The 26979-nt window shown below is 37.6% G+C and overlaps 1 protein-coding gene across 1 annotated transcript; it reads left to right on the top strand.

Moving 5' to 3' along the window:
* The first annotated feature begins 13 nt into the window (after positions 1 to 13).
* Positions 14 to 26796, top strand: LOC129135311 (vesicle-trafficking protein SEC22b-like). Its single transcript, XM_054686193.2, has 5 exons — positions 14 to 4460; positions 11805 to 11914; positions 17384 to 17544; positions 20227 to 20373; positions 24806 to 26796. Exons 1-5 carry the CDS (start codon positions 4386 to 4388, stop codon positions 24958 to 24960), a joined length of 648 nt encoding a protein of 215 aa, XP_054542168.1. The 5' UTR covers positions 14 to 4385; the 3' UTR covers positions 24961 to 26796.
* The last annotated feature ends 183 nt before the right edge of the window (positions 26797 to 26979 follow it).

A 26979-nucleotide genomic window follows, 5' to 3' on the forward strand; every position in this document is an offset into this window, starting at 1 on the left:
CCCACTTATAAATGAGAACATGTGGTATTTGGTTTTCTTTTTCTGCATTAATTTGCTAAGGATTTTGGCCTCCAACTCTATCCATGTTGCTGTAAAGGACATTATTTCACTTTTTATGGCTGTATAGTATTCTACAGTGTATATGTACCACATTTTCTATATCCAATTCACCCTTGATGTGCACCTAGGTTGATTCCATGTATTTGCTATTGTAAATTGTGCAGTGATGAACATATAAATGCATGTGTCTTTTTGGTATAATGATTTATTGTCCTCTGGATATATACCCAATCATGGGATTGCTGCATCAAATGGTCGCTTTAAGTTATTTGAGAAATCTCCAAACTACTTTTCACAGCGGCTGAACAAATTTACATTCCGAAAAACAGTGTGTAAGTGTTTCCTATTCCCTGCAGCCACATCAGCATCTGTTGTTTTTTGACTTTTTAATGATAGCCATTTTTGACTTTTTAATAATAGCCATTCTAACTGGTGTGGGGTAATATCTCATTGTAGTTTTGATTTGTATTTCTCTGATAATTAGTGATGTGGAGCATTTTTTCATATGTTGGTTGGTCACTTATATGTCTTCTTTAAAAAAAGTGTCTGTTCATATCCCTTGACCATTTTTAAGGGGATTATTTGTTTTTGCTTATTGACTGAAGTTCCTTATAAATTCTAGGTATTAGATCTTTGTTGGATGCATAGTTAGTGAATATTTTCTCCCATCCTGTAGGTTATCTATTTACCCTGTTGATTGTTTATTTTGCTATGCAGAAGGTCTTTAGTTTAATTAGGTCCCATTTGTCAATTTTTGGTTTTGTTGCAATGGCTTTTGGGCACTTATCCAAAAACTTTTTGCCAAGGCTGATGTTGGTAAAAGTATCTTCTAGGTTTTCTTCTAAGATTTTTATATTTTGAGGTCTTACATTTAAATTTTTAATTATCTTGAGTTAATTTTTGTATACAGTGAAAGGTAAGGGTCTAGTTTCATTCTTCTGTATATGGCTAGCCAGTTATCCCAGCACAATTTATTGAATAGGGAGTCCTTTCCCCATTGCTTGTTTTTGTCAGCTTTGTTGAAGATCAGATGGTGTAGATGTGCAGCTTTATTTTTATGCCTTGTAAATGGAATTGTGCTCTCAGTTTCATTTTTGGATTGTTCATTTCTGGTGCATAGAACTGCAAATTTTTTTGTATATTGATCTTGTACCCTACAATTTGGTGAATTCATTTATTAATTCTTAAATTTTTGTGTGGATTACTTAGAATTTTCTATATACAAGATAAAGTCATCTACAAATAGAAATAGTGTTACTTATTCCTTTCCAGCTGGGGTGCTTTTATTTCTTTTTCTTGCCTAATTGCCCTCATTAGAACATCAAGTACTATGTTGACTAGAAGTGGTGAGAGTGGACATACTTGTTTTATTTCTCATCTTACAGGAAATGTTTTCAAGTCTTTCCCCTTTAAGTATGGGGTTAGCTGTGGGTTTTTCATAGATACCCTTTATCAGGTTGAAGAAGTTCTCTTCTTTCCTAGTTTGTTCATTGTTTTTTAACAAGATAAGATGCTAGGTTTTCTCAAATGCTTTTTCTGCATTTATTGAGATGATCATATGGAGTTTGTCCTTTGTCCTATTAATATGGTGCATTACATTTATTGTTTCATATGTTGAATCAACCTTGCATTCCTAGGATAAATGCCACTTTGTCATGATGTATAATCTTTTTCATATGTTGCCAAATAAAGTTTGTTGAGAACTTTTACATCTATATTTATAAAGGTATACTGGCCTGTCATTTTCCTTTCTTGAAGTCTTAGTTTTGGTGCCAGGGTAATACTGGCCTCATAGAATGAGATGGGAAGTGTTCTTCTTCTCCTTTTTTTCAGGGGGTGAAGAGTCTGTGTCCTATAAACATATTTGGCAGAAGTCACAGATTAAGCTAACTGAACCTGGGCTCCTCTTTGTGGAACATTAAAAAAAATTATTACTACTAATTGAATTGCTTTACTTGTTATAGGGTATTCAGATTTTCTATTGCTTCCTGAATCAGTTTGGGTAGCTTGTTTCTTTCTTGAAATTTGTTCATTTCATCTAGTTTATCTAATTTGCTGGCATATAACTTCTCATAATATTCCTCTATAATATTTTGTATTCCACAGGTTGGTAATAATGTCCCCTCTTTCATTTGTGATTTGATCCATGTGTTTTAAGGAAAAGTTTGTGTCCCCACGAGTATCCCTCCATAAAAAACAAAACCTCCAGAAAATTCTGTCTGAGACTAATTTCAACAGTTACAACGTTACAACAAAGACAAATTTAAAACAAAATGCTTCTGGTGTAATTTGTGGTAAATGATAGCTTGTGTTCAGACTAGACTTGATCATCACTGCTCAAAAAATGTCCTTTAAAAATTATGCAAATTTTGATACATCACCCATCATCCATTACTTCTATTTTCCAAAGTCTTGAAGTATTTTAGAAGTTCAATTAAGGCTTATCTCTTATCAGTATTTTCAAGTTTTCTCAGCAGCAATTCATAGAGCATATTGAACGAAATTAAGCAGCCACACAAAACCTGTCCAAAATCCAAACACAAGTGTAGCAATTTCAGATAAGGTTTTGTCATTTGTGGCAAATAAAATGATAAATACCAATAAAAATGCACATCCTATCCCACAAGTAATATAAAAATCTAGTATTTCTTTTGGTGTGGCAACTGCAATAAACTGGAGTACACAAACACAGTCAGAATAAGGAAATTCATAAGAAAGGCACTGTGTCACATGAAATTCACATAAGTGAGGTCCTCCACAAAAAGTGTATTACAGGGACAAACCCTTTTCCCAGCTAAAGGCTGGGAGAGAGAGAACAGCTGGAAGTCTCTGAGATCACCACCGCCACTGGAGCTGGCCAAGGGACACAAAGGTACTAAGATCATTTCTGCTCTCTGGTAGGAGGTGGGTCCTCCTTTGTGTTGGACTGCACCCTGTTCCCTTCTTCACTGAGAATCTGAGAAGTCTTCTGGTGATAGCTGAACACTTAAGATGCCAGCCTCAGAGTAGGTCATTCTGGTTTGCCCTATGCCATGTGGTAAGAAGCCAGTCAGCCTGCCCATTTGAGAAAGGCCTGCTGTTTCTGGAGTGAAGTCTGCCTAATTCTGGAGTGAAATATTAGCAGGACCTTTGCATCATCACAGATCTAAATGCAAGTTCTCCACTTAGTTTGATCAGTAATAAAAGTACTGTAGTATTATTAATTCTCTGTTTGACTTCTCTATTTCCCAATTTGATCTGAACTTAAAAGAGGAAGAAAGGATTGTTATGTCTTGAGCTCCTAAAACTTCAACTCAAAGCTTTCATTGTAATATTCTCAAGAAGTGACAGTCTGCAGACTGTCAGTGCAGATGGTGACAGTCTGCAGACAGTGCGCAACCTCGGTTCACTGCAAGCTCCGCCTCCCGGGTTCACGCCATTCTGCCTTAGCCTCCCGAGTAGCTGGGACCACAGGCGTCCGCCACCGCGCCCGGCTAATTTTTTTGTGTGTTTTTTTAGTAGAGACGGGGTTTCACCATGTTAGCCAGGATGGTCTCGATCTCCTGACCTCGTGATCCGCCCGCCTCGGCCTCCCATAGTGCTCGGATTACAGGCGTGAGCCACCGCGCCCGGCTTGATCCTAGCTTTTTGTAGGTGACTGACCTAGGTGGTACAAGATGTCCTGTACTTGTTCATTTATTCACACATACAACACATATTTATTGACTTCTTACCATAAACTGTTTAAGGAGCCTGGTGGGGATACCGCATAAACAAACAAGCAAAAATAGACAAAAATCTTTGTCTAGAAATATATAAATATAGAACATTTTATAGAATATATAACAGAAAACAGAAAAAAATAAATATGAAAATAGCCTAATTTTCAGGGTTTTCCTTTTTTTACATACCCTTCATGGTTAACGGTTAGTGGTTAATGGGGATTACCCATTAACTCCCACCCTCCTTCCCAGCTCTCTCCCAAGACTTAGTTTCAGGAACTAGAAAATTCTGATTCAGCTTGGGTGCAATGGCCGCTCAAAGGGCGAGGCTTATTCGAAGCCTCAAATTCAGAAAACCCGGCCAGACCTTGGAAGTTAAGAAGGTGGAAGGCAGATCGCGGAACCAGTGTTCTGATAGTTGTGGTTCTCTGAGGGAAGCCAATTCTGGGGACCGGTAGTGGAAAGCTCTTGCGCTGTTTCCGGCCACCTCAGCGGGAAGCGGAGACGCAAGCAGCTGGATCTCCGGTAACTGAGACATAGGGTATAACTGTTGTCGCGGCGGAGGAAGTGAGGACGGCGCCAAGGGCCTTCCGGGCCAGTGTTGGATCCCTGTAGTTTGTGAAGATGGTGTTGCTAACAATGATCGCCCGAGTGGCGGACGGGCTCCCGCTGGCCGCCTCGATGCAGGAGGACGAACAGGTGAGCTGCTTACTCACGACCCGCGACCCCAAGTCTCTGTCAGCGCGCTTTGCCCTCAGCGTCGGATTCCTTCCTAGGACCGGGAGACCTTTGTGACTTCCCGGGCACTCCCGACCTCTCTGAAGTGCGCTTTTATCTTTTGGTGTAGGAGAGACTACCGGCGAGAGGAAATCTTTCCTGAAGGAGGAGTTAAGTTTTTTGTGTTAGCTGTTTCTCTTTAGAAAAACGCTCTGGAGAAGTGGTAGCTTTGGTTGATTGTGATCACCCAGTGTTCTTTGACTCTTTAGGGACTTTGTTAAAATTCAGGATTTCTAATTTTCTGCTGCTAATAGGACTACTGATGGATAAATCCTGGGAAAAAAATCAGCCAGGTTCTTCAACTCTATAACGTGGCACCTGATCCTTGACCTAGCTTGCTGACATCTTTTGAAAGTGGGTGAGGTAATATTGCCACATAAAAGCACCTGTTAAAGTTCAGTACATCACATTCTTTCAGGATTATCCCCAGATCCCACCTTCTCCAATACGCCGTACCACATTCCTGCAGTACATTGTAACTTATTTTTTTCTTTGTCTTTCAATAACTTGAGTTTCCTAGCGGGCAAACGACGGGTCTTAATCATCTCTTTGTTATCCATACCTTTTACAATAGCTGCTTTATGCTAGTAGGTGCTCAAAAGTATACTGAATTGATTAAAAACAGCACTAACTCCAGATGTCTTAAAAGAAAGCTGTTTTGTGTTTTAGAAACACAGTGGAAATTTCTGAAGTAAGACAAGTTTCTGGAGCAAGCTTGGGAGGTTCTGAAGACAAAGCTGAGAATGGAATTTATATAATTTGTTTAAAGTGATCAATTTTATTTTACTTTTCCATACAGTCTAAGTAAAACCTTGAGCCTTAAAAAAAGATGAGATATTGAAAAAATAGTTTGCACATTTCTTCTGTTGGACTTTTCATTCATATATTAATGCAAAAAATTTTTACTGAGCACATCAAATGTGCCAGGCATAGTGTTAATGCAGGGAGTTAGAGTACACAGCCTCTACCTTTGTGGAGCTTACAGTCTAGTGGAAAAATCAGATAACCAACAAACTATTAAAATGTAGTTTAACTGCTAAGGAGAAGGAAGAGGGTTTTGTGCTTGAACATGGAAAATATATCTAAGCTGGTTTTAGGAAATCAGGAAAGTCTTCCCAGAAGGTATGACACTAAGGTAACAGTAGGATCCAGTAGTAAGGAACTATTCTATTTGGTTATATGCCTTTTTAGGTTTGATTTGGAAATATAGTTACTTTCACTTTTAGGAGAGTGGTGATACAGATAATAAAGTTGCAGGTCATGCTAAGTGAAATATATTCTATTCATTACATAAAAACAAAGTCTAATCTTTGAAATAAACCGTGAACAATTTAACATACCCCGATTTGCTAATGTGAAATGTTTTTCAGGAATACTCTAGGACCATCCTGCAGAAGGAGTGTAATTGTTCAAATGAACCTAGGAATATGATTTGAACAAAGTAGATAGTGCAGGGAAATATCCTTGAAGGATGTGTAGTTTGACTAAAAAATAGTTTTCCTACAGTGGGTGGCTGTGTGTTGGGGGTAGGGGGGATGGAATCTGGTCAATTTTTAAATTATTGCATTGAATTCCAGTGTTGGCAAAGAATACAAAGTGAACTTGAAAGTCTACTTAATATTAGTGGCCCCTACTCTCTGCCATGATACTTTATTGAAAAATTAATTGATTTATTGTTTTTTAATTATAAATTTGGTATTGATTTCATATTGGTTTATCAAGATGGGATGCTTTGTTTAATTGACAAGGAAAGAAATTTTACACACAAATATTTTTGTGATTGTAGTGCCGTAGTATTTTCCTTTAGGAATTTTGACTTTGAATAATAAAGTTTGCCTAAACTTTTAATGTCTGTAAAGATCTGAATCTTAGGCTTACTTTTACTATTTTAATAGTATACAGAACATTTATAAAAGCGCCTACTACATACCAAACACTGTGCTAAGCCTATTAAGTTCATTTTTTTATTTAATCCTCATACTACCATATTAGAACAGGTACTATTAAAATCTCCAATAATAGATAAGGAAGCTCTGAGGCTTAGAGAGGATAGATCACTTGCCTAAATTCACAGCTAATAAGTGGCATAATGAAATTTTTCATCAGGGTTTTTCCCCTTGGCACTGTTGACATTTGGGGATGGATAATTATTTGTTCTTGGGGACTGTTCTGTATATTGTGTAGGAGGTCCAGCAATATTCCTGGCCTCTACCCTCTAGATGCCAGTAGTACCACTACCCTTCCCCACTTTGTTTGTTTGTATGATGACAAAAATATTTCTAGACATTGCTAAATGTCTCATGGGGGCAAAATCACCCCAATTGAGACCCAGTGGTTTTTATTAAGTTTTTGTCGACTCAGACAAAAACTTAATAACCACTGTACTTTAGTGCCTAACCACTGTACTTTACTGCCTTGTTCTAAGGCCTTTTAATGATGTCTTACCTCTTAGGAGTCCAGGAATAACTTTTTAATAAACAGATATCTCAACCAAACAGTTTTATATTTAATCACCTTAATTGTCCAGGCCAGATAATTCAATGTATTTTCATTTTTGTATGTTTTTGTTTTCTTATCAGTGTACTTTCAGTATTTACACTGATAATAGATATCATATTTTAGGTATTTACTAGGTGCCTGTACAAGCTGCCATATTACCGAAGATGGACAGTTATTCAGATAATACAATAGAGAGTAAAATTTACAAAATAATGTAGACAGAGTATTTTATACAGGGTGTTTCCTCTGTGTTTAACTGAAAATTTAGACTTAGGGCAGGAAGAGAGATGAGCTTTTCTTCTCAAATGTGGACTCCCTAACTGATACCCTGTTTATCTTTTTTCCTCATTCCTTTTATGGCATGTTTCTCCTTTTAGGATTTTTGCAATTTCTTTATCTACCTTTCTGTTCTGCCTCAAAATTATTGTATTTTCTTTCATTTTCCTCTGGCATCGTGAAGGGCAGTCCAGACTTGAAGAAAGTGTTAGATCTCACCAAATAGGCAGCAGGAAGCTCCAAGAAAGCAGATGTTATACAGTTATACAGTTAAACAGTTATACAGTTAAATTTAACTGTATAACATGTTATACAGTTAAATTGTCTCACGCTCCCAATCACTGAGGGTTGATTAATCCACTTACTGTAACTGCTTTTAGAGGAAAGTGGTTGGTTCTTGGTGCTGCTGGTGTTTGACCAGCTGAGTTCAGTGGGTATTGATACCCACTGAACTCAGCTATGAAAATGATAAGAGCTATGAAGGCAAAAGTTGTTATTGATACAACTAGTTGTTCAGCAGTCTTAAGTGACAGCAACGAAAAGTATTGTGGTTGTGTGTCAAGTTACTACCTTCTATCTTTTGTAATATATAGATCCAAATCCTACATTTGCTGTTGGATAACCTCAAATTTGTTTCACAGTTTTTCCAGTTATTCTGATCCACTGCATTATTGGATTACTAATAGATATCTCATAATTATATCATATACAAATTTCATTAATCTTTTCTAGATGAAGTAGAAAACAGAATGAGGAAATCTAAATATTTTTAGGTGGACTGGCTAACTGTGGGCCCTTTGTGACTTTGATCTTGAAAGCAAACTAAAGGTCAGTATGTAAAACAGTGGTTAGGTTGTTTTGTGAGATCTAGATCGGAGCTGCCCCATGGTTTCTTGAGCATTTCCAATGAGTTAGAATTACATAGTAAGACTTCACCTAAAAGGTGGATCTACTATTGAAACAATTTCAATTATAGAGTTAGGGTAGCATAATGCTTAGGAGTAGGGGCTCCAGGGCCAGATTGCCTGCATTCAGATCCTAGTTCCTCCCTTTTTAGCTTAGAGGCTAAAAAGTTTGACTTCTCAAGTAAAAAATTGACATAATAATTCTAATCACCTCATGAAGAATAAACGAGTTAAATAATGTAAAGTGTTCAGAACAGTGGCTGGCAGAAAGTGAACACTTAATAATTTCATTTGATCATTTCTGAAGAATCTTTTCTAATTCCATCTTGCCTTTCTTCTTCTTTTTTTTTTTTTTTTTTTTTTTTTTGAGATGGAGTCTCACTCTGTTGCCCAGGCTAGAGTGCAGTGGTGTGATCTCAGCTTACTGCAACCTCCGGTCCCCAGGTTCAAACGATTCTCCTGCTTCAGCCTCCCGAGTAGCTGGGATTACAGGCACCTGCAACCCTACCCGGCTAATTTTTGTATTTTTAGTTGAGATGGGGTTTCAGCATCTTGGCCAGTCTGATCTTGAACTCCTGACCTCATGATCCACCTGCCTTGGCCTCGCAAAGTACTGGGATTACAGGCGTGAACCCCCATACCCAGCCTCATCTTGCCTTTCTTAAAGGTTCACAGATCAGAATTGCACATAATCGATACACTGGATGCAAATATGTAATGAATGAATGATTTTTCACATTACAAAATTAATTTGTGCATATTATAGAAAGTTCAGTAAATACATAAAAGCAAAATGACCAAAATGTTAACAGTGTTTATTAACTATGATCTGTACTCAAATTATATCCATTTTGGTGGATGACCTTAAACATATGTATGTGTGTATAACATTAAATAATAGGTAATACCATAAGACTGTTTCACCTAATTTTTTCCACTTAACAGTGTTTAATGAATATTTTGTCATATCATTAAACTCTATACAGCATTGTTTTAATGGCTGCATAGTATTCCATTGTATGAATATGCCAGAAAGATTATTATTTAACCATGAAGATTGTGCTAGCATTGTGTTCTCAAGGATGGTAATGCTAACTGAACCAGCATGGTAAGGTGTTGGTTGGCATACCATAATCCCTATAAATACATCCCCAGTGTTGTATATTGGCAGTCTTTACATTGCTGTTTGCAAATTCCTGAAATTGCAGAATGCTTTTGGCCAGTTTCTTATAGTTGATACAGTTGTTAGTCTTTCTCTCAGGTTACAGTAATGTTTACAGTGCCTCTTGTAAAGTCAAAGGATTTGTACCAATCTGAGTGGCAATTTTTTCCATGTTTCTTCAACTAGTCCTTTTAAGATTCTCACCTGCCTTTAGCAAAGAACATATATTTAACACCTGTGGTTGCAGTTATGTAAAAAATACCGATGTCACAGCCCCACCTCCAAGATGCTGACTTAATTGGTTTGGTGGTGGAGACTGGGCATAAGTAGTTTTGTTTTTGAGATTTCCCCAAATGATTCTATTGTGAAGCCAAGGTTGAAAATCACCGATCTATGTTGATATTCTTTCTTGGCACTTGAGTAGCATTCCCAACATTATTTGCATGCTTTTTATCTACTCTTGTGGGTTCAGATCTCTTCAGAATGGCACTGGGGAAACAAAAAGATTGGTAAGTACCATTCAAATTTAGGAAAATAGAATATTGTGCACTAGTTCTTATTGGCTAAAAGCATATGACAGTATTCACTCTTACTGGCTGGCCATATATTAGTAGTACTGTTTAATATGATAATTTTGATATAATTATTATAAAGTACTGTTTAATATATAAAACTGTACATACATACAGACATACATATGTTAATATAGAACTATTTCTCAAATATATAACAAATATATGTCAATAAAACAAATAATTGCCATAACAGTGGTATTAAACAAGATAAATCTACAAACTAATACCTCGACTGGACTCTGCCTATCTCCCCTGGTTCACCTCATGCTTATTCACCTTCTTATTCATATTGAAATTTCCAGTTCACCATTTTTACATATAGCTTAGAATCTTATTATCCTGTAATTGTACATTTGCTGATCTGCCACTTTATCATTTTATTGTTGCTTCCTTGTTTTTATTATCAGCTTAGCAGTACACTATCTACAATTTTAAGATATCACTTTGTACTTTATCAAAGTTAGACCTCAGATCCTGGGAGACCCTAGCATAAATACTTTTCTACTTAAATATTTAGTTATTAAACATCTGCCAAAGGGAGGCTGTTCTTTCTATGTAAAATAAATAATTCCAAAATAGGATTATTTCTTTGCATCACATGGCAGTGTCCTAGTCTGGGTTACTATACAAAATACCATAAATTGGGTGGCTTATAAATGACAGAAATTGATTTTTCTAGTTCTGCAAGGTGAAGATCAAGCACCAGCAGATTTGGTGACTATTGAGGGCCTATTCCTGGTTCATAGATGTCACCTTCTGGCTGTTTCCTCACATGGTGGATGGAGCAAGCTAGCCCTCTGGGGTCTCTTTTATAAAGGTACTAATCGCATTCATGAGGGCTCTACCCTCATGACTTAATCACCTCCCAAAGGTCCCACTTCTTAATACCATCACTTTGGGGGGCTAGGATTTCAACATGAATTTTGTGGGGGATACCAGCAAACATTCAGACTATAGCTGGGTAGCTGGCAGAAAGCTCCCCTACCCTACATGTGGATGGAAAAACAATGTCTATTTGCTTCCCATTCTTCAGGCACTTCCTTTCCCTGTTGGATCTAGTAGATTGGAGATGCATGGTTTTCTTCTTTTGAAATGACACTGCTGTTTTTTCCAGTAGATTTGCCCCCTCTTTTTAACAAAAATAATTGTAAACGCAGTTAGAAATTGTTCAGGAAAATATTACCTGTAATTATAACATGTGAATGCTATTATTTTCATTTTTGTCTGCATATATCCCTCGATATTCAAACTTTTGCTGTCCAAACTTGGGAACCAAATAGATTTATTCAGTAAAGGGTATCTGACATCCTAATCTTTGTCTCTACCCTTGGTCATTTTTATGTAATTGCAGTCAAAGTGTTCATAATAATTTGCAGTCACTAGTACACACATTTAGTTTTGTTTAAATGCTAAAAACTGTAACACTTGTGGAAGGTTCTGCTGGATATTCCAACATAAAAATGAAATTCACCAATCTTGTTCCTAGGATATTCCCCTGAGTATAGCACATGCTGTGTAGTTCTGTGCCAATAACTGCAAATGAAATGGGTTAGGAGGAGAGTACTGTCCTAATAGTGGAAAGAACACTGGATTGAAAGTTAAGAGTGCTTAAGTGTATTTGAGGTATATGCTTTTGCTTCTTAGCAAATAACTAATGCGATCATCTTGAAGAAGTAGGGGTTAGGTCTTCCTCTGTACTCTGAAAGTAGGTTGTCTTTCCTCCGTTAAAATGAATCTTACTTACCTGTAAATGAAGGACCTCATTCAGAGTGTCCTCATAATATGGTGCTTCTCACTAATTGATACAGCATTTTGTGGAAAATTCTTAAATGAAGATGTCTTCTTTCAGTCTGGCCGGGACCTTCAACAGTATCAGAGTCAGGCTAAGCAACTCTTTCGAAAGTTGAATGAACAGTCCCCTACCAGATGTACCTTGGAAGCAGGAGCCATGACTTTTCAGTGAGTGTAATCTTGATTTCTTTATGATCATTTAAGTGTGAAATACAGTAACAGAATGCCTGATAAAAAATAATAATTTTAAAAAAGTAAAGATTACTTAAAAATGTTGTCTTTTGGGAGGAGCAACTTCTCTGGCTCTAATTCTACAAAATGGACATCTTGTTGGTTTTTTCAGCATGCTTACAGTAATTTAACCTGTTAACATGTGTCTATGCTGTGCCCATCATGCAATAATAGATAACTTCTTGCTTTAGGACTGTCTTGGAGCCAGATATGTGTAGGTTAGTACCCTTGCTCAAACATTTCCTAACAGTGTAACTTTGAGCAGCTCACGTAACTTCTCTAAGCCTCAGTTTCCTCTATAAAGTAGTGAAAATAAACATAGGAGGTTTGAGAGGATTGTGAGGGAATCTGTGTGTATTACTTAGCATCTTGTCTGACACACATGGGAAGAGTCAATAATTATTAGTTATTATTATTTTGAAAAAAGAAAATTATAAAAGATAAGAGCATCTTAATCAGTGGTTATAAACGATACAGCTGATAGAGGACTCAAAGGAACATTATTGGACTTTAAATTATCTACAAATAATTGGTATTTAATGTTTAATACATGCCAAGTTTGAAGCTGACAAAATAGGAAGGATTAAAAAGGAAAAGAGTACAAGAGCATCAGAGGAAAATAAAAACAGATTAGTTAAATAATCTTTGCTATTTTAGGGACTTAGATAGTAAGATAACTTAGGCTAGGGAGGAAGCTGCTATGTTTACTTTTAAAAAACAAAACAAAAATTCTCTACCTATAAAAGACAAGTAAAAAGTACATCAAAACAAAAATAAAACCCTAGGCAATTGGCTAAGAAAATGTTGGACATTATGTTTTATGATGTATTAATTTTTATAATATCTGAAATATTTTCTAGAACTCTAATTTTCAACACCAAAAATAGTCACTCACTTAATATCTAGTATCCTCATCATGGTTTAGAGAACCAAGACCTAGGAAAGTTCTCATGGAATTGAGAAGAGATTTTCTTCTGCCTGATTCCTTTAGGACATTCATAATCTCATATCATCCTTTATTTCCATCCAAGAGCTATTAAGGGTTTATTCTTTGCCAGACCTTATATTGAGTCCTGCATTTAATGTCCATACCTTTTAACACTGTTCTCTTAGTACAGAGAGAGACATATACTCAAACAAGTATACTATAATATCTTAATTGAAAAGATGTTGTAAATTAGATTTAAATGAAATGTTTTGGGAACAGAGAGAAGGAAGGAACAAATTCCCATTTGTAGGGGGTAAGTTTGAAGAAACGGGACAGAGGAGGGGAGTATATATAAAGAAGTTTCACAGAAAAAATTATGGTAGAATTGAACATATGAAAATGAACAGGATTTCTCCAGGTATTTAAAAGAGCATTAACGGTTAGAAAAAACAATATAAGCAGAAGTCCACAAATATGTAAAGAACCTAGCATGTTGGAAAACAGTCCGCCATTTGGTTTATTAAAATATATGATAGAATGTTGCTTACACTTGTTTTGAAAGGCTGTAAATATAATACCATGGAGTATGATTTTATTTTGTAGGTATTAGGGAACCCTTAGAGTTTGTAAGCAGGGTAATATGGTCATCTGTAGTCTCTGGGAATAAAACTGATGGTATAGAAGATGGTGTAGACTAAAAGCAAAGAGACCAGTTAACTCAGGTGCCCAAGCAAGGAATAAGACAGCTGTATTATTAATATTATTTTAAGGGGCCTGAGAGATCATATAATAGTCTTTATCCTTTATGGAGCCCTAGGATGCCTCAGGAGCCACATAGAAAGGGCAAGGATAGGAGTATATATAATGCTTTGGGCCCCTAAACTCCTCCTTATGTTTTAAATTTTTTCCTTTTATTTTCAGTTGACATGTAATAATTATACATATTTATGGGATACAGAGTGATATTTCAATACATGTATACAATGTGTAATCAAATCAGAGTAATTAGCATATTCATCACCTCAAACATTTATCATTTCTTTGTGTTGTGAACATTCAAAATCTTGTAGCTTTTTGAAAATACGTGGTAAGTTATAGCTAGCCATATTCACCCTACAGTTCTGTAGAACACCAGAACTCATTCTTCCTATCCAGTTGTAATTTTTTATCCATTAACTTGCCTCTGCCCATCCTCCCCTTCTCTCTACCTTTCCCTACTTCTAATACCCACAATTCTACTCTCTACTTCCATGAGCTCAAAAATTTTTTTTGGCTCCTACATATGAATGAGAACATGCCATATTTATCTTTCTGTGCATGACTGATTTTATTTAACGTAATGTCCTCCAGATTTATCCATGTTGCTGCTAATGATAGAAATTCATTCTTTTTTATGGCTGAATAGTATTCCATGGTGTGTGTGTGTGTGTGTAAAAAACACTTTTAAAATCCATTATTCTCTTGATGGACATTTCTCTTGATTATCTATCCATAGATATTATGAATGGTGCTGCCGTAAACATGGGGGTACAGATAAGTTTTTAACATAATGAGTTTTTTTCCTTTGGAGAAATACCCAGCAGTGGGATTGCTAGATTGTATGGTAGTTCTGTTTTTAGTTTTTTGAGAAACCTCCATACTGTTTTCCATAGTGTATAAAAGTTCTCTTTTCTCTTCATCCTCAACAGCATTTATTGACTTTTGTCTTTTTAATAGACATTTTAACTGGGGTGAAATAATATGTCGTTGTGGTTTTTATTTACATTTACCTGAAGATTAGTGATGTTGAGCATTTTTTCATATACTTGGCCATTCGCATGTCTTTTGAGAAATGTCAATTCTGTTCCTTGCCTACTTTTTAATTGAATTATTTTTGGTTTTGCTGTTGAGTTGTTTGAGTTCTTCGTATGTTCTGGATATTAGTTCCTCATCAGATGAATGAAACTAGATCCCTATCTCATCATATACAAAAATCAACTTAAAGTAGATTAAAGACTTAAGCATAAGACCCTAAACTATAAAACTACTAGAAGAAAACATAGGGGAAATGCTTCAGGACATGAACCTGGGCGAAGACTTTATGGCAAAGACTTCAAAGCACAGGCAACAGAAAAGAAAGTAGACAAATGGGACTGTATTAAACTAAAAGCTTCTGCACAGCAAAGGAAACAACACAGTGAAGAGACAACTTGCACAATGGGAGAAAATATTTGCAAACTCCTACTTAAACTAAAGAACCTCTGATTTTATCTGATATATACATTGGCCTTCTGAATATAAGTTTTGCTTGTTATATATACATATTCCATATATAAATATATATATTTGCATGTGTGTGTGTGTATACTATGGCTAAAAAGAAGTTGGAAAACCACTTAGTAGCCTAACATTTTTCTAAGAATTTCTCAGATGTGTAATCATATAGCCCCTTCCAGAGTGCATGGGCGCTCATCATCACAAAAGAAAGTCAGTTCCATTGTTGAAAAGTTTCCAGTTGATTACAGAGTTCTCCTGGACTGTAAATTAAGGAGTCTTATTAGTCTTGTACCCAGTAAACATTATGTCATTAACCTTACATTTCTATCCACAGAAATTTCCAGTTACAGTGTTTTCCTTTGTGGCTGGAAAGAGTTTAAATATGTGTATGCTAGTTTACCATATAGAATCAAAGCGTGGATGGAGTCACAACTCTGAATTTTTCAAGAAAAAGTCTTAAGTATTAAGCAAAAAACAAATAACCCTATTTAAAAAATGGACAAAAGACTTGAGCAGATATTTCTCAAAACATACTAGAGGCTAGCAAACTAATGAAAAAATGCACATCACTAATTATTGAAGAAATGCAAATCAAAACCACAATAACATACCATCTCACAACAGTCACAGGGCTATTATTAAAAAGTCAAAAAACAACAGATGCTGATGAGGCTGTGGAGAAAAAGGAATTGCTTATACACTGTTCGTGGGAATATAAATTCAGCCACTGTGGAAAGCAGTTTAGAGATTTTTCAAAGAACTTAAAACAGAACTACCATTAGACCCAGCAAACCCATTAATGGGTTTATATCCAAAAGGAAACAAATCTTTCTACCAAAAATCATGCACTTGCATATTCATTGCAGCACTATTCACAATAGCAAAGATATCAACCTAGGTACATGTTAGTGGTGGATTGGATAAAGAAAATGTAGTATATATACAGTATGGAATACTATGCAGTCATAAAAAGAAATGAAATCATGTCCTTTGCAGCAACGTGGATGGAGCTGGAAGTCATTACCTAAGTGAATTAATGCAGGAACAGAAAACTAAATACTGTATATTCTCATTTATAAGTTTATAAGCTAAACATTGGGCACTCATGGACATAAATATACTGAGGACTTACTAGAAGAGGAGGGAAGGAGGGGGCAGGGGTTGAAAAACTATTAGGTAGTATGCTTAGTACTTGGGTGACGGGATTGTTTGTACCCCAAACCTCGGCATTACGCAATATACCCAGGTAACAAACCCGCACGTATACATCCTCAAGCTAAAATAAAAGTTTAAAATGTTAGTTGAAGAATTGTGTAATGGGCTGGGTCCAGTGGCTTACACCTGTAATCTCAGCACTTCGGGAGACTGAATTGGGTGGATCGATTGAGGTCACGAGTTTTAGACCAGCCTGGCCAAAATGGTGAAACCCCATCTCTACTAAAAATACAAAAATTAGCTGGGTGTGGTGGTGGGTGTCTGTAATCCCAGCTATTTGTGAAGCTGAGGCGTGAGAATCACCTGAACCTGGGAGGCGGAGATTGCTGTAACTGAGATCATGCCACTGCATTCCAGCCTGGGTAATCTGGGTGATGGAAAGAGCCCTGTCTCAAAAAAAAAAAAAAAAAAGAGAATCTAATGGATGAAAAATTATAATAAATATGTCTAAATACTCCTTTTAGAATATACGGCTAATAGGCTGGGTGCAGTGGCTCACGCCTGTAATCCCAGCACTTTGGGAGGCTGAGGCGGGCAGATCACGAGGTCAAGATATCAAGACCATCCTGGCCAACCAACGTGGTGAAACCTCGTCTCTACTAAAAATACAAAAATTAGCTGGGCATAGTGGCGCACGCCTGTAGTCCCAGCTGCTCGGGAGGCTGAGGCAGGAGAATGGCTTGAACCCGGGAGGCGGAGGTTGCAGTGAGCCGAGATAATGCCACTGCACTCCAGCCCGAGGGACAGAGTGAGACTCCGTCTCAAAAAAAAAAAAGAAAAAAAAAAACCAAAAACAACAAAAAAAAGAATATACATCTAATAATGGGAAGATGTTTGCTTTCTGATTCCAAGGATTTGCGGTTTTAAATTGACTCTCGTTTAGCCAGCCTCAAAGTATTTAGGCTAGATTTTTAAAAAAGTTTGCATGGTACAGAGATTCTGCTTTAAACTGTTGTCAGTGCTATTACTTTACAGACAACTTTGTCTTGCTTTTTATGTCTCACCAGCTACATTATTGAGCAGGGGGTGTGTTATTTGGTTTTATGTGAAGCTGCCTTCCCTAAGAAGTTGGCTTTTGCCTACCTAGAAGATTTGCACTCAGAATTTGATGAACAGCATGGAAAGAAGGTGCCCACTGTGTCCCGACCCTATTCCTTTATTGAATTCGGTAAGTTTTTGCCCCTCACTTCTCTCTATCAAGGGAGCAAACGATATGGAGAAGCTATTTGTTACACTGATATAATATTTATACATTTTTTCTGATGTTTACTTGCTGAAGTTTTAGCTTCTGCTTCCTTTTCCATTCCACTTCTTTTTGTCTTTTTGAGTGACTAAGGCTTTGTTCTGAAAAGTAATTTTCTCTAGTCTTTTGATCTTTCCCCCATAGAAATTGTTGCCTTTTGCCCTTTCTGTTATTTGGTTTGATTCTTCTTTAGAGTCACATGTGACAGGAACTGTGCCTAAAGATCTACTTGATTGGCATATAATGGCTGAGTTCTTCTTTACCCCAGTCCACAGACTCACACTCACAATAAGGCTCATTTTATGGAGATCAGAATTGGGAAATCAGAAAGAATGATGTTTTGTTTCTTTTAGTAGAATAAGATCCTCTAATTAAAAAAACAAAACATAACAAAGAAATAGAAGATACCTGGTACTCATGGTATTGGGGTATAATATTTACTACATTCAGGAATAGTGAGCATAGGTGTCTGTATTTGTACAAGAATTATAGAAAGACTAATTACTAATCAGACCTGGTAAAGTATCTGATGGTAAGGGATCAAAGGAAATGTCCTAAGTACAGTAAGTACAGGGAGTGAGAACAAGTAGGATCAGGCTATATCGCTGAAATTTTTAGTTAAAAGAGAAATTGGTTTTACTGGCTTAGAATTTTTGAAGTGTTTCAAGTTTGCTAGATAAATGGGTCATCTTGCTTTGGAAAAACACTCTAGTGTTTCATAACTATATACTCTCCAAGTGCTGCTTTATATAATGTCCAGTTTTTCAAATTTTATTTTTATAGACAGTAATACTCCCATAAACCTCCCTCAAAAATAAGACAAATGTATCAGGGTCATACAGGAAACAGATGGCACACCCAAATTAGCTTAAGGGATTATATACAAAGGTATGACTAGGCTGTAGGAGAATTACAAGGTACAGTAACCTCTGACCAGTAGCATACTGGTTGTTACCATCCCTAGGCCTGAATGTATAAGGGGGAGGAGCAGTTTCTGAAACTGAAAAGGAGAAAATTTCTAGAGAAGGCCAACTTGAGAGGAGCGTAACTTTTGGTAGAGGGATACTTCCAGAAGAAGGTTATTTCCTTCTCTGAAAGAAGCCAGGGGAATAAATACCCGGACATCACTCACTGTCTGTTCTCCTTCTTCCCTACTGTTGGGGCTTCTTCATTGCCTGAACCTAACTGGCACAGAGCAAGGAGTCTATTGAGGCGCTTCATCCAAGTCAGCTTCCCAGTGCAGAAAGCAAGGTGCAGGAGGGCAGAGAGGAGATCTAAAGAGGCAAATGAAAGGGGTACAGCACACTTAAATTAAGATTTTTGCCAAAAGTTGAAAATATCTTTAATAATAAGTCATTCTTCCTATAGTTTTGAGAAATACTGATATGAGCAAAAGATGGATGAGACTTCAGTTTTTATTTATTTATTTATTTACTTAGAGACAGAGTCTCGCTCTATTGCCCAGGCTGGGGTGCAGTGGCATGATTTTGGCTAACTGCAACCTCTGCCTCCTAGGTTCAAGTGATTCTTGTGCCTCAGCCTCCTGAATAGCTGGGACTAGAGGTGCACGCTGCCATGCCCAGCTAGCTAATTTCGGTATTTTTGGTAGAGATGGGAGTTTTGCCTTGTTGGCCAGGCTGGTCTCGAATTCCTGGCCTCAAGTGATCCACCCATCTTGGCCTCCCAAAATGCTGGGATTTATACGTGTGAGACACAGTGCCTGGCCGAGACTTCAGTTCAGTTTTATATTGGTATTTTGGAAAACTCCCTATTACATATTTGCTTTACCTGAGGTTTAAGAATGGAATGAAACTGGGAAGGTATATTAGAGAAAATAAGGTAAAGTTTCTCAGCTTTTTAATGATCATGAACCCTTTTGCCATGTTAGGCTGTAATAATGCTAGAGTGTTACCAGCATCCTTTTAAGGAATGTGTAGAGGTAAGTAACACTTAGCCTAAGGGTCCTCAGAATACTGTTTGAAAATTTCTGTTTTCAGGAAAGGCTTACTATAGTGGGTCTTAATTTCTCTAAGGATTCTGATAGCAGCCTTAGATAGCAAATACTTCCAATTTAAAGGTATTCAAAGGACATTTCTCCTGAATGGTCGTCTAATTATACCTTTACATCTTACAAATGAAATAATCAAAGCCTAGATTTTGATATTCAACCAAGAGTTTGGTTAACCATGGACAGTGGCAAATCCAGGAATAAACTCAGAACTGTTTTGGGTTTTTTTGTTTTTGTTTTTGAGACAGAGTCTTGCTCTGTCACCCAGGCTAAAGTGTGGTGGTGTGATCTCGGCTCACTGCAACCTCTGCCTCCCAAGTTCAAGTGATTCTCCTGGCTCAGCCTCCTGAGTAGCTGGGATTATAGGCGTGTGCCGCCATGCCTGGCTAACTTTTTATATTTTTAGTAGAGACGGGGTTTCACTGTGTTAGCCAGGATGGTCTCGATTTCCTGACCTCATGATTCACCTGCCTTGGCCTCCCAAAGTGCTGGGATTACAGGTGTGAGCCACCGCGCCTGGCCAACTCAGAACTTTTAATTTCCTACCTCAGTACTTTGATGGCCATGAAAGAAATGGTCAGTTTTCTTCATCATTCTAGATACTTTCATTCAGAAAACCAAGAAGCTCTACATTGACAGTCATGCTCGAAGAAACCTAGGCTCCATCAACACTGAATTGCAAGATGTGCAGAGGATCATGGTGGCCAATATCGAAGAAGTGTTACAACGAGGAGAAGCACTCTCAGGTATCTAAAAGCAATGAGTCTTATGAAGAAATGGTTCTCATTCCATAGACAAGGATAGCTTATTTTGCAGTGCCTTTTATGCTATTAGATTCTACCTAGAACTGTTAAGAATTTATCTCCCAGAAGTACATTACATTACAATGCTTCCAATATATATTTTTTCCTAGCATGATTAGTTTTTGTTGAGTTGGAACAGTGTAAAGGACTCATCCATATTAGAAGCAATGATTATTTCTAAGATATTCACAAAATTAATTAAATTATATAACTTGTATAAATTAAGGGAAATTAATGAGAGAAAACTCAACAATGTATTGCAGTGGTTTTTTGAGTAGCCTCTTTGGGAGACTTTACTGCTGCCAGATCAATCTTTATAAAATGCCATTTTCCCAGCCACCCCGTCCGGGAGGCGAGGGGTGCCTCTGCCTGGCCGCCCCTACTGGGAAGTGAGGAGCCCCTCTGCCCGGCCAGCCGCCCCGTCCGGGAGGGAGGCGGGGGGGTCAGCCCCCCGCCCGGCCAGCCGCCCCGTCCGGGAGGGAGGCGGGGGGGTCAGCCCCCCGCCCGGCCAGCCGCCCCGTCCGGGAGGGAGGTGGGGGGGTCAGCCCCCCGCCCGGCCAGCCGCCCTGTCCGGGAGGTGAGGGGCGCCTCTGCCCGGCCACCCCTACCGGGAAGTGAGGAGCCCCTCTGCCCGGCCAGCCGCCCCGTCCGGGAGGGAGGTGGGGGGGTCAGCCCCCCGCCGGGCCAGCCGCCCCGTCGGGGAAGTGAGGGGCGCCTCTGCCCGGCCGCCCCTACTGGGAAGTGAGGAGCCCCTCTGCCCGGCCAGCCGCCCTGTCCGGGAGGGAGGTGGGGGGTCAGCCCCCCGCCCGGCCAGCCGCCCCGTCCAGGAGGGAGGTGGGGGGGGGGTCAGCCCCCCGCCCGGCCAGCCGCCCCGTCCAGGAGGGAGGTGGGGGGGGGTCAGCCCCCCGCCCGGCCAGCCGCCCCGTCCGGGAGGTGAGGGGCGCTTCTGCCCGGCCGCCCCTACTGGGAAGTGAGGAGCTCCTCTGCCCGGCCACCACCCCATCTGGGAGGTGTACTCAACAGCTCATTGAGAACGGGCCATGAAGACAATGGCGGTTTTGTGGAATAGAAAGGGGGGAAAGGTGGGGAAAAAATTGAGAAATCGGATGGTTGCTGTGTCTGTGTAGAAAGAGGTAGACATGGGAGACTTTTCATTTTGTTCTGTACTAAGAAAAATTCTTCTGCCTTGGGATCCTGTTGATCTGTGACCTTACCCCCAACCCTGTGCTCTCTGAAACATGTGCTGTATCCACTCAGGGCTGAATGGATTAAGGGCGGTGCAAGATGTGCTTTGTTACACAGATGCTTGAAGGCAGCATGTTCGTTAAGAGTCATCACCACTTCCTAATCTCAAGTACCCAGGGACACAAACACTGCGGAAGGCCGCAGGGTCCTCTGCCTAGGAAAACCAGAGAACTTTGTTCACTTGTTTATCTGCTGACCTTCCCTCCACTATTGTCCTGTGACCCTGCCAAATCCCCCTCTGCGAAAACACCCAAGAATGATCAATAAAAAAGAAAAAAAAAAAAAAAAAAAAAACAAACAAAAAATGCCATTTTCATCAAGGCATTCCTCTCTGAAAAACTTTTAAATCTGGGACTACAAGATAAGATCCAGTCTGACTTATTTTTCCGTCAGTCAGCCATTGTTATTGAGAGCTTGTTATTTGTAAGGCATTGTGCTCTACATATGGAAAATAAGGAAGATGCAAATGTCTGTCATTCTCTAGTTCACAAACATTCTTCTGTAGCCACACCAGCTTCTTTACTATCCTTAGTGGTCTATTCTGCCTTATGCTGGACCTGTTCTGTATGTAAGACCTCCATAAGAACTGTCTCTTTAAAGAACCTTTCTCTGATCCTTATAGCCTGTATCACATTAATCTCTTCTGTACTTTAAACTCCTAAAGCACTTAGTAACATAATGGTTTTAGCACATATTACATGTATGTGTGTTTACCTAATTTACCTTAAATATATTTATTAAATACCTCTTACCATATTAAATATATATTTAATATATATTAAATATATTTCCATATAACATAAGTATATATTTCATATATTTATATTAAAGTAGGCAAACATATTTGGATAATTAAATTTTTTATATAATTTCATATATTTTTTTGAGACAGAGTCTTGTTCTGTTGCCCAGGCTGGAGTGCAATGGCACGATCTTGGCTCACTGCAACCTCCATCTCCTGGGTTCAAGCGATCTTCCCACCTTATCCTCCTGAGTAGCTGGGGCTACAGGCACGTGCCACCACGCCTGGCTAATTTTTGTATTTTCTTAGTAGAGATGGGGTTTTGCCATGTTGTTCCGGCTGGTCACAAACTCCAGGGCTCAAGCAATCCACTCACTTCAGCTTCCCAAAGTGCTGGGATTACAGGCATGAGCCACAACACCCAGCCCTTTATATAATTTTAAAAGTGTAGGTAATTAGGTAAAATTAGGTTAAAAGTATATGTATATTTACCTGATATTTAAATATTACCTAAGTGTTTAATGTGGACATGTAAGCTCTTTAAAGATAGTGCTTATGTATTTTATATCTGTTTCACATACTCCTTATATATCCCCCACAGAAATGGTCACAAATAGGTTCCTTAATAAGTATTTTTGAATTCAGCCATGCTATATATTCATTAGTAAGTGAGTTTTCTTTTATTATGAACTATAAACTTTAACCTTTTTTTGAGTAGTGAGCAGTTATTCATTTACCTTCACACTCTTTAAATACCAAATTTTGAGTGAGTGAGTGTGTAAGGTTTTGTCATACAGACTTGCAATTCCTATATGGGATAAAGTAGACAGGCACAGGAATTTTTCTTGTATCACTCATGCAAGACTCTAAATTCCTTAAAGGCAGGGATCATGTATATTTTGATCACTGTTGTATCCTCAGCACTTCACATGGTGCCTGTCACATAAATATTTGTTAAATGACTTCTCCAAGCAATAGCTTTGTCTTTATGTTATCCTGTATTTCAAAACGTTCATATATAAATTCTCTCAACTATGACTTGTTTCATAGGGTCTAATAATTGTTCCTCTGCTGAGTTATTCTCAGCAGATTTAGATTCATTTAGCAAATGTTTATTGAGCACTAACTATATACCAGGCCCTGTTCTGTGCATTCAGGATATAGCAGCAAACACAATAATTTTAAATCCCTGTCCAGTGAAGTGTATATTCTTGTAGGCTCTGTAAAAAGATGCCCTGTGCATTGTCATGGTTATTTCTCAGTCCCTGACTCTTCTTCCGTGACTAGATGTTTTTCTTACTCATGTGATCAGTTGCTAATTCAGACGTGGCTGTCATGCCTGTGTTATTAAGTAACGCCATGTTTCCCAATCAAAACGAGTCTCTATTAAGCAACTCCAAATATTCCAAAAGCATTCTTTAAGGAAGAAACAACTGGATTGCAAAATAGTTTTTTCCGAAATTTAAAGAAGTGAAAAGTTTGATCAGAATTTATTATGTCAAATGGAGTTTGTGTTTATTATTAAAATATGCCCTATATTTTAATATGGTCTAGCTTGTGTCTATCTGGCTATTTCTCTAAGTGTTTAGTTAACTGTTATAAGAAGATAACAACATTACAAATGTCCTTGGGGGTGAAAAAACTTGCCAGAAAATACTAAAAAGCTTAATTTACTTGCGTTTTTTTTTTTGTAGTACTTATTGTATTTTAGTTACAACTTTCCTATGTCTATTGAAATATAAATCCTGATAGCTTTAACTTCATAGTAGTCTCTACTATGTGGAGAATCTTAGAAATGTTAGCAGTCATCATTGAAGTATAGCTTAAGACTGTGTTTGGTTAATTGAATTTTCTGGTTATCTGAGTTTGTTTTACATGGATTATCATTATTGTTTTTCAAAATATAAGAGAATATGATTCAGACCATTAGAAGATTATGAAGATAATAATTATTAACATGTAATAATTATTATAATTTATCATGTGCAGGCATTGTTGCTCACTTTACAGGCAATCTCATGTACATACAACTTTATGACATAGTTACTGTTATTATCCCCAATTATAGATGAAGAAACTAGGTTTTAAATAGGTTACATGACTTGACCAATGTCACATAACTTGTACAGGTGATATCTGAACCAAAGAGTCTGAGGTCAGAACCTGCACTTCTAACCACCTTACTATATAGCCTCAAAAATTCAGACATAATCTGATCAGCATCATCAGTTAATTAGTATATGCAATGTTAGCCTTAAAATAAAAATGATGATTTAAGATTCATGGTTGTTGCAGTGCTGCTCATTTTGGTTATTTTTAATGCCTTAATACTTTCGGTAAAATACTTCCAGGGACTAATTAATGTTTTCCTTTTTTCCTCTTTGACAGCATTGGATTCAAAGGCTAACAATTTGTCCAGTCTGTCCAAGAAATACCGCCAGGATGCGAAGTACTTGAACATGCGTTCCACTTATGCCAAACTTGCAGCAGTAGCTGTATTTTTCATCATGTTAATAGTGTATGTCCGATTCTGGTGGCTGTGAAATAATGAATACAGTCACTGGTAAGGGAGAACCTAGAACCCAGTAGGTGTATATTTTCAGGAAACTGAGCTCACAGAGATGTGTATTAGAATCCAAGTGGAACTTCTGCCTCTAAAGACCTTGCAAGAAAAGAGATGTCCTGAAAATGAAAGGTTGCACCTCATTTAATGAAGCTTAACCCTATGTAGAAAGTCTCTTTCGGGGGCAGAGGCTTTCTCTGGGTGCCAGGCCATATATATTAGGGAATAGTAGATTGTTATTTCGTTTTTTCCCTCCCAGTGCATTTTAAAAACAGCACTGGCTGGGGCATTCTCATTCTCTGATGGAGCCATCAGTGAGATTTAACTTAGTCAACCTGTGCTAGCAACATTCTGAAATTCCTTCAAAGAAGGCAGTCCTTTGGGAAGGTGTTTTTTTTTTTTTTTTTTTTTTTTTTTTTGACTCTAATCAACATTCCTTTTGTTGGTGACATTTGTGATTTTCAGTAATCTGAGTTTTTGATGGCCTTTTAAACAAGACTCCAGTATGTGAAGGTTAATTGCTGTGCTCCACAGATCTTGTCTATTGGCCCCTGTAGAAAGTTAACCTTTGTTGTTTTCCTTTTATAATTTGCTTATTGCACAATTGCTTTAGGGTAAGTGAATTATATTAAGATGCCTTGAAATTATAGCACTCCTTGATTAAGAAGCTAAAATGTTTGTCTCATTTACTCCTTAAAAGACTTAAATTAGTTTGGGTCATTATTACTTTTATTTTGCAGCATTTGGTTTGTTATTAGTGTAAGAGCAAGTATAGGATATGGAGAGGCCCCTGGCTTCATGAGAACAAAGGAAGGCCCAGGTTATAATTACAGCTTTCTCCTGCCCCTTCTTTACTTTCTCTACCACAGTTTTCTCCACTGTTTGTTTTCCTCTTGCCACAATTTGCTAACATTTAAAAAATTTTCCTGCACCCAGTAGTTTCATATCCTGTAGACATCCTCTTAGGACACTCTCAAATTTCAAAATAAAAAATATTCATCTATGTAGTTAATTAAAGTTAAAGTTTTTGCAGATCAACTACTCAAACTACTAAATACATTTACCTGAGAAAAAGTCTCTGAGAGCACTTCATTCCTGTTTTAGTTCATGTAAATTCTCTGAGAATGTTCTGGAGATAGATAACTCATTTACAGTGGTTTCTATTAACTAATTAAAGTACCCATGATTTTTTCCTTTTCTGCTCAGGGATGATGGAGATTTCCTTTTACCTTCTGAGGTAGAATTTTTTAATGGGGAAAATAGGCCTTTTAAATATTATTGCCAGGATCTGCAATAATAACTTAAAATTCCTGTACATACTGCAAATATTTCTTTAAATTGCACAGGAAAATGAGCGAACTTTTTATTTCTTAATATCTTTGGCAAAAAACTTTAACCAGTAAGCAATTTTATCACCCTGAGGGATCATCAAAGATACTATCCTGATTCCTGGTAAGGAAAAATATATTATTTCTTTATAACAAGGCAAGGAGAAATGCTATTTTATTCCTGATAATTTATATAACTAGAATAATTTTTTTCCTTTCTTTTATGGACCTAAATCTGCCAATTGGGAATTTTGTGCATGAAATATGAAGTTACTTTTTATAGATAATCAGTGCTTTTAAGTCCCTAAAAGGCTCCTGCTGAAGTAATGATGATGTTGATAATAAAAGCCTTTGAAAGGCTGAAAACCTACATAGTGGTACCATAGTATTTGGAGCTTCTATAGGAGTGGAGAGGGGCAGCTCATTGTTGAGAGTTGCATGCTGCAACCTAATGGTCAGCAATGAAATAAATACTTGTAGAATGTTCACTTCAGTGTGAAGTTTTGTTATCTAGTTAATTTATATACATATATCCTTTGTAGATACATTTCTATCTAATCTTGTTGGGCTAATTAAGAAATAAGGGGTGGGGTAATTGTCAACAAAGGAAGAAGAAAGTGGTTTAAGATCAGGGCAGCAGAAAAATTAGAGAACAAGAATATCATAATATG

The sequence above is a fragment of the Pan troglodytes genome, chromosome 1 (genome assembly GCF_028858775.2).
Source record: "Pan troglodytes isolate AG18354 chromosome 1, NHGRI_mPanTro3-v2.0_pri, whole genome shotgun sequence".
Classification (NCBI taxonomy): Eukaryota; Metazoa; Chordata; class Mammalia; order Primates; family Hominidae; genus Pan; species Pan troglodytes.

Coding starts and splice junctions, on each gene's coding strand:
- LOC129135311 (XM_054686193.2), top strand. CDS start 4,386: ATGGTGTTGCTAACAATGATCGCCCGAGTGGCGGACGGGCTCCCGCTG. Junction 17,545..20,226: donor CTATTCCTTTATTGAATTCG/GTAAGTTTTTGC, acceptor TCATCATTCTAG/ATACTTTCATTCAGAAAACC. Junction 20,374..24,805: donor ACGAGGAGAAGCACTCTCAG/GTATCTAAAAGC, acceptor CCTCTTTGACAG/CATTGGATTCAAAGGCTAAC.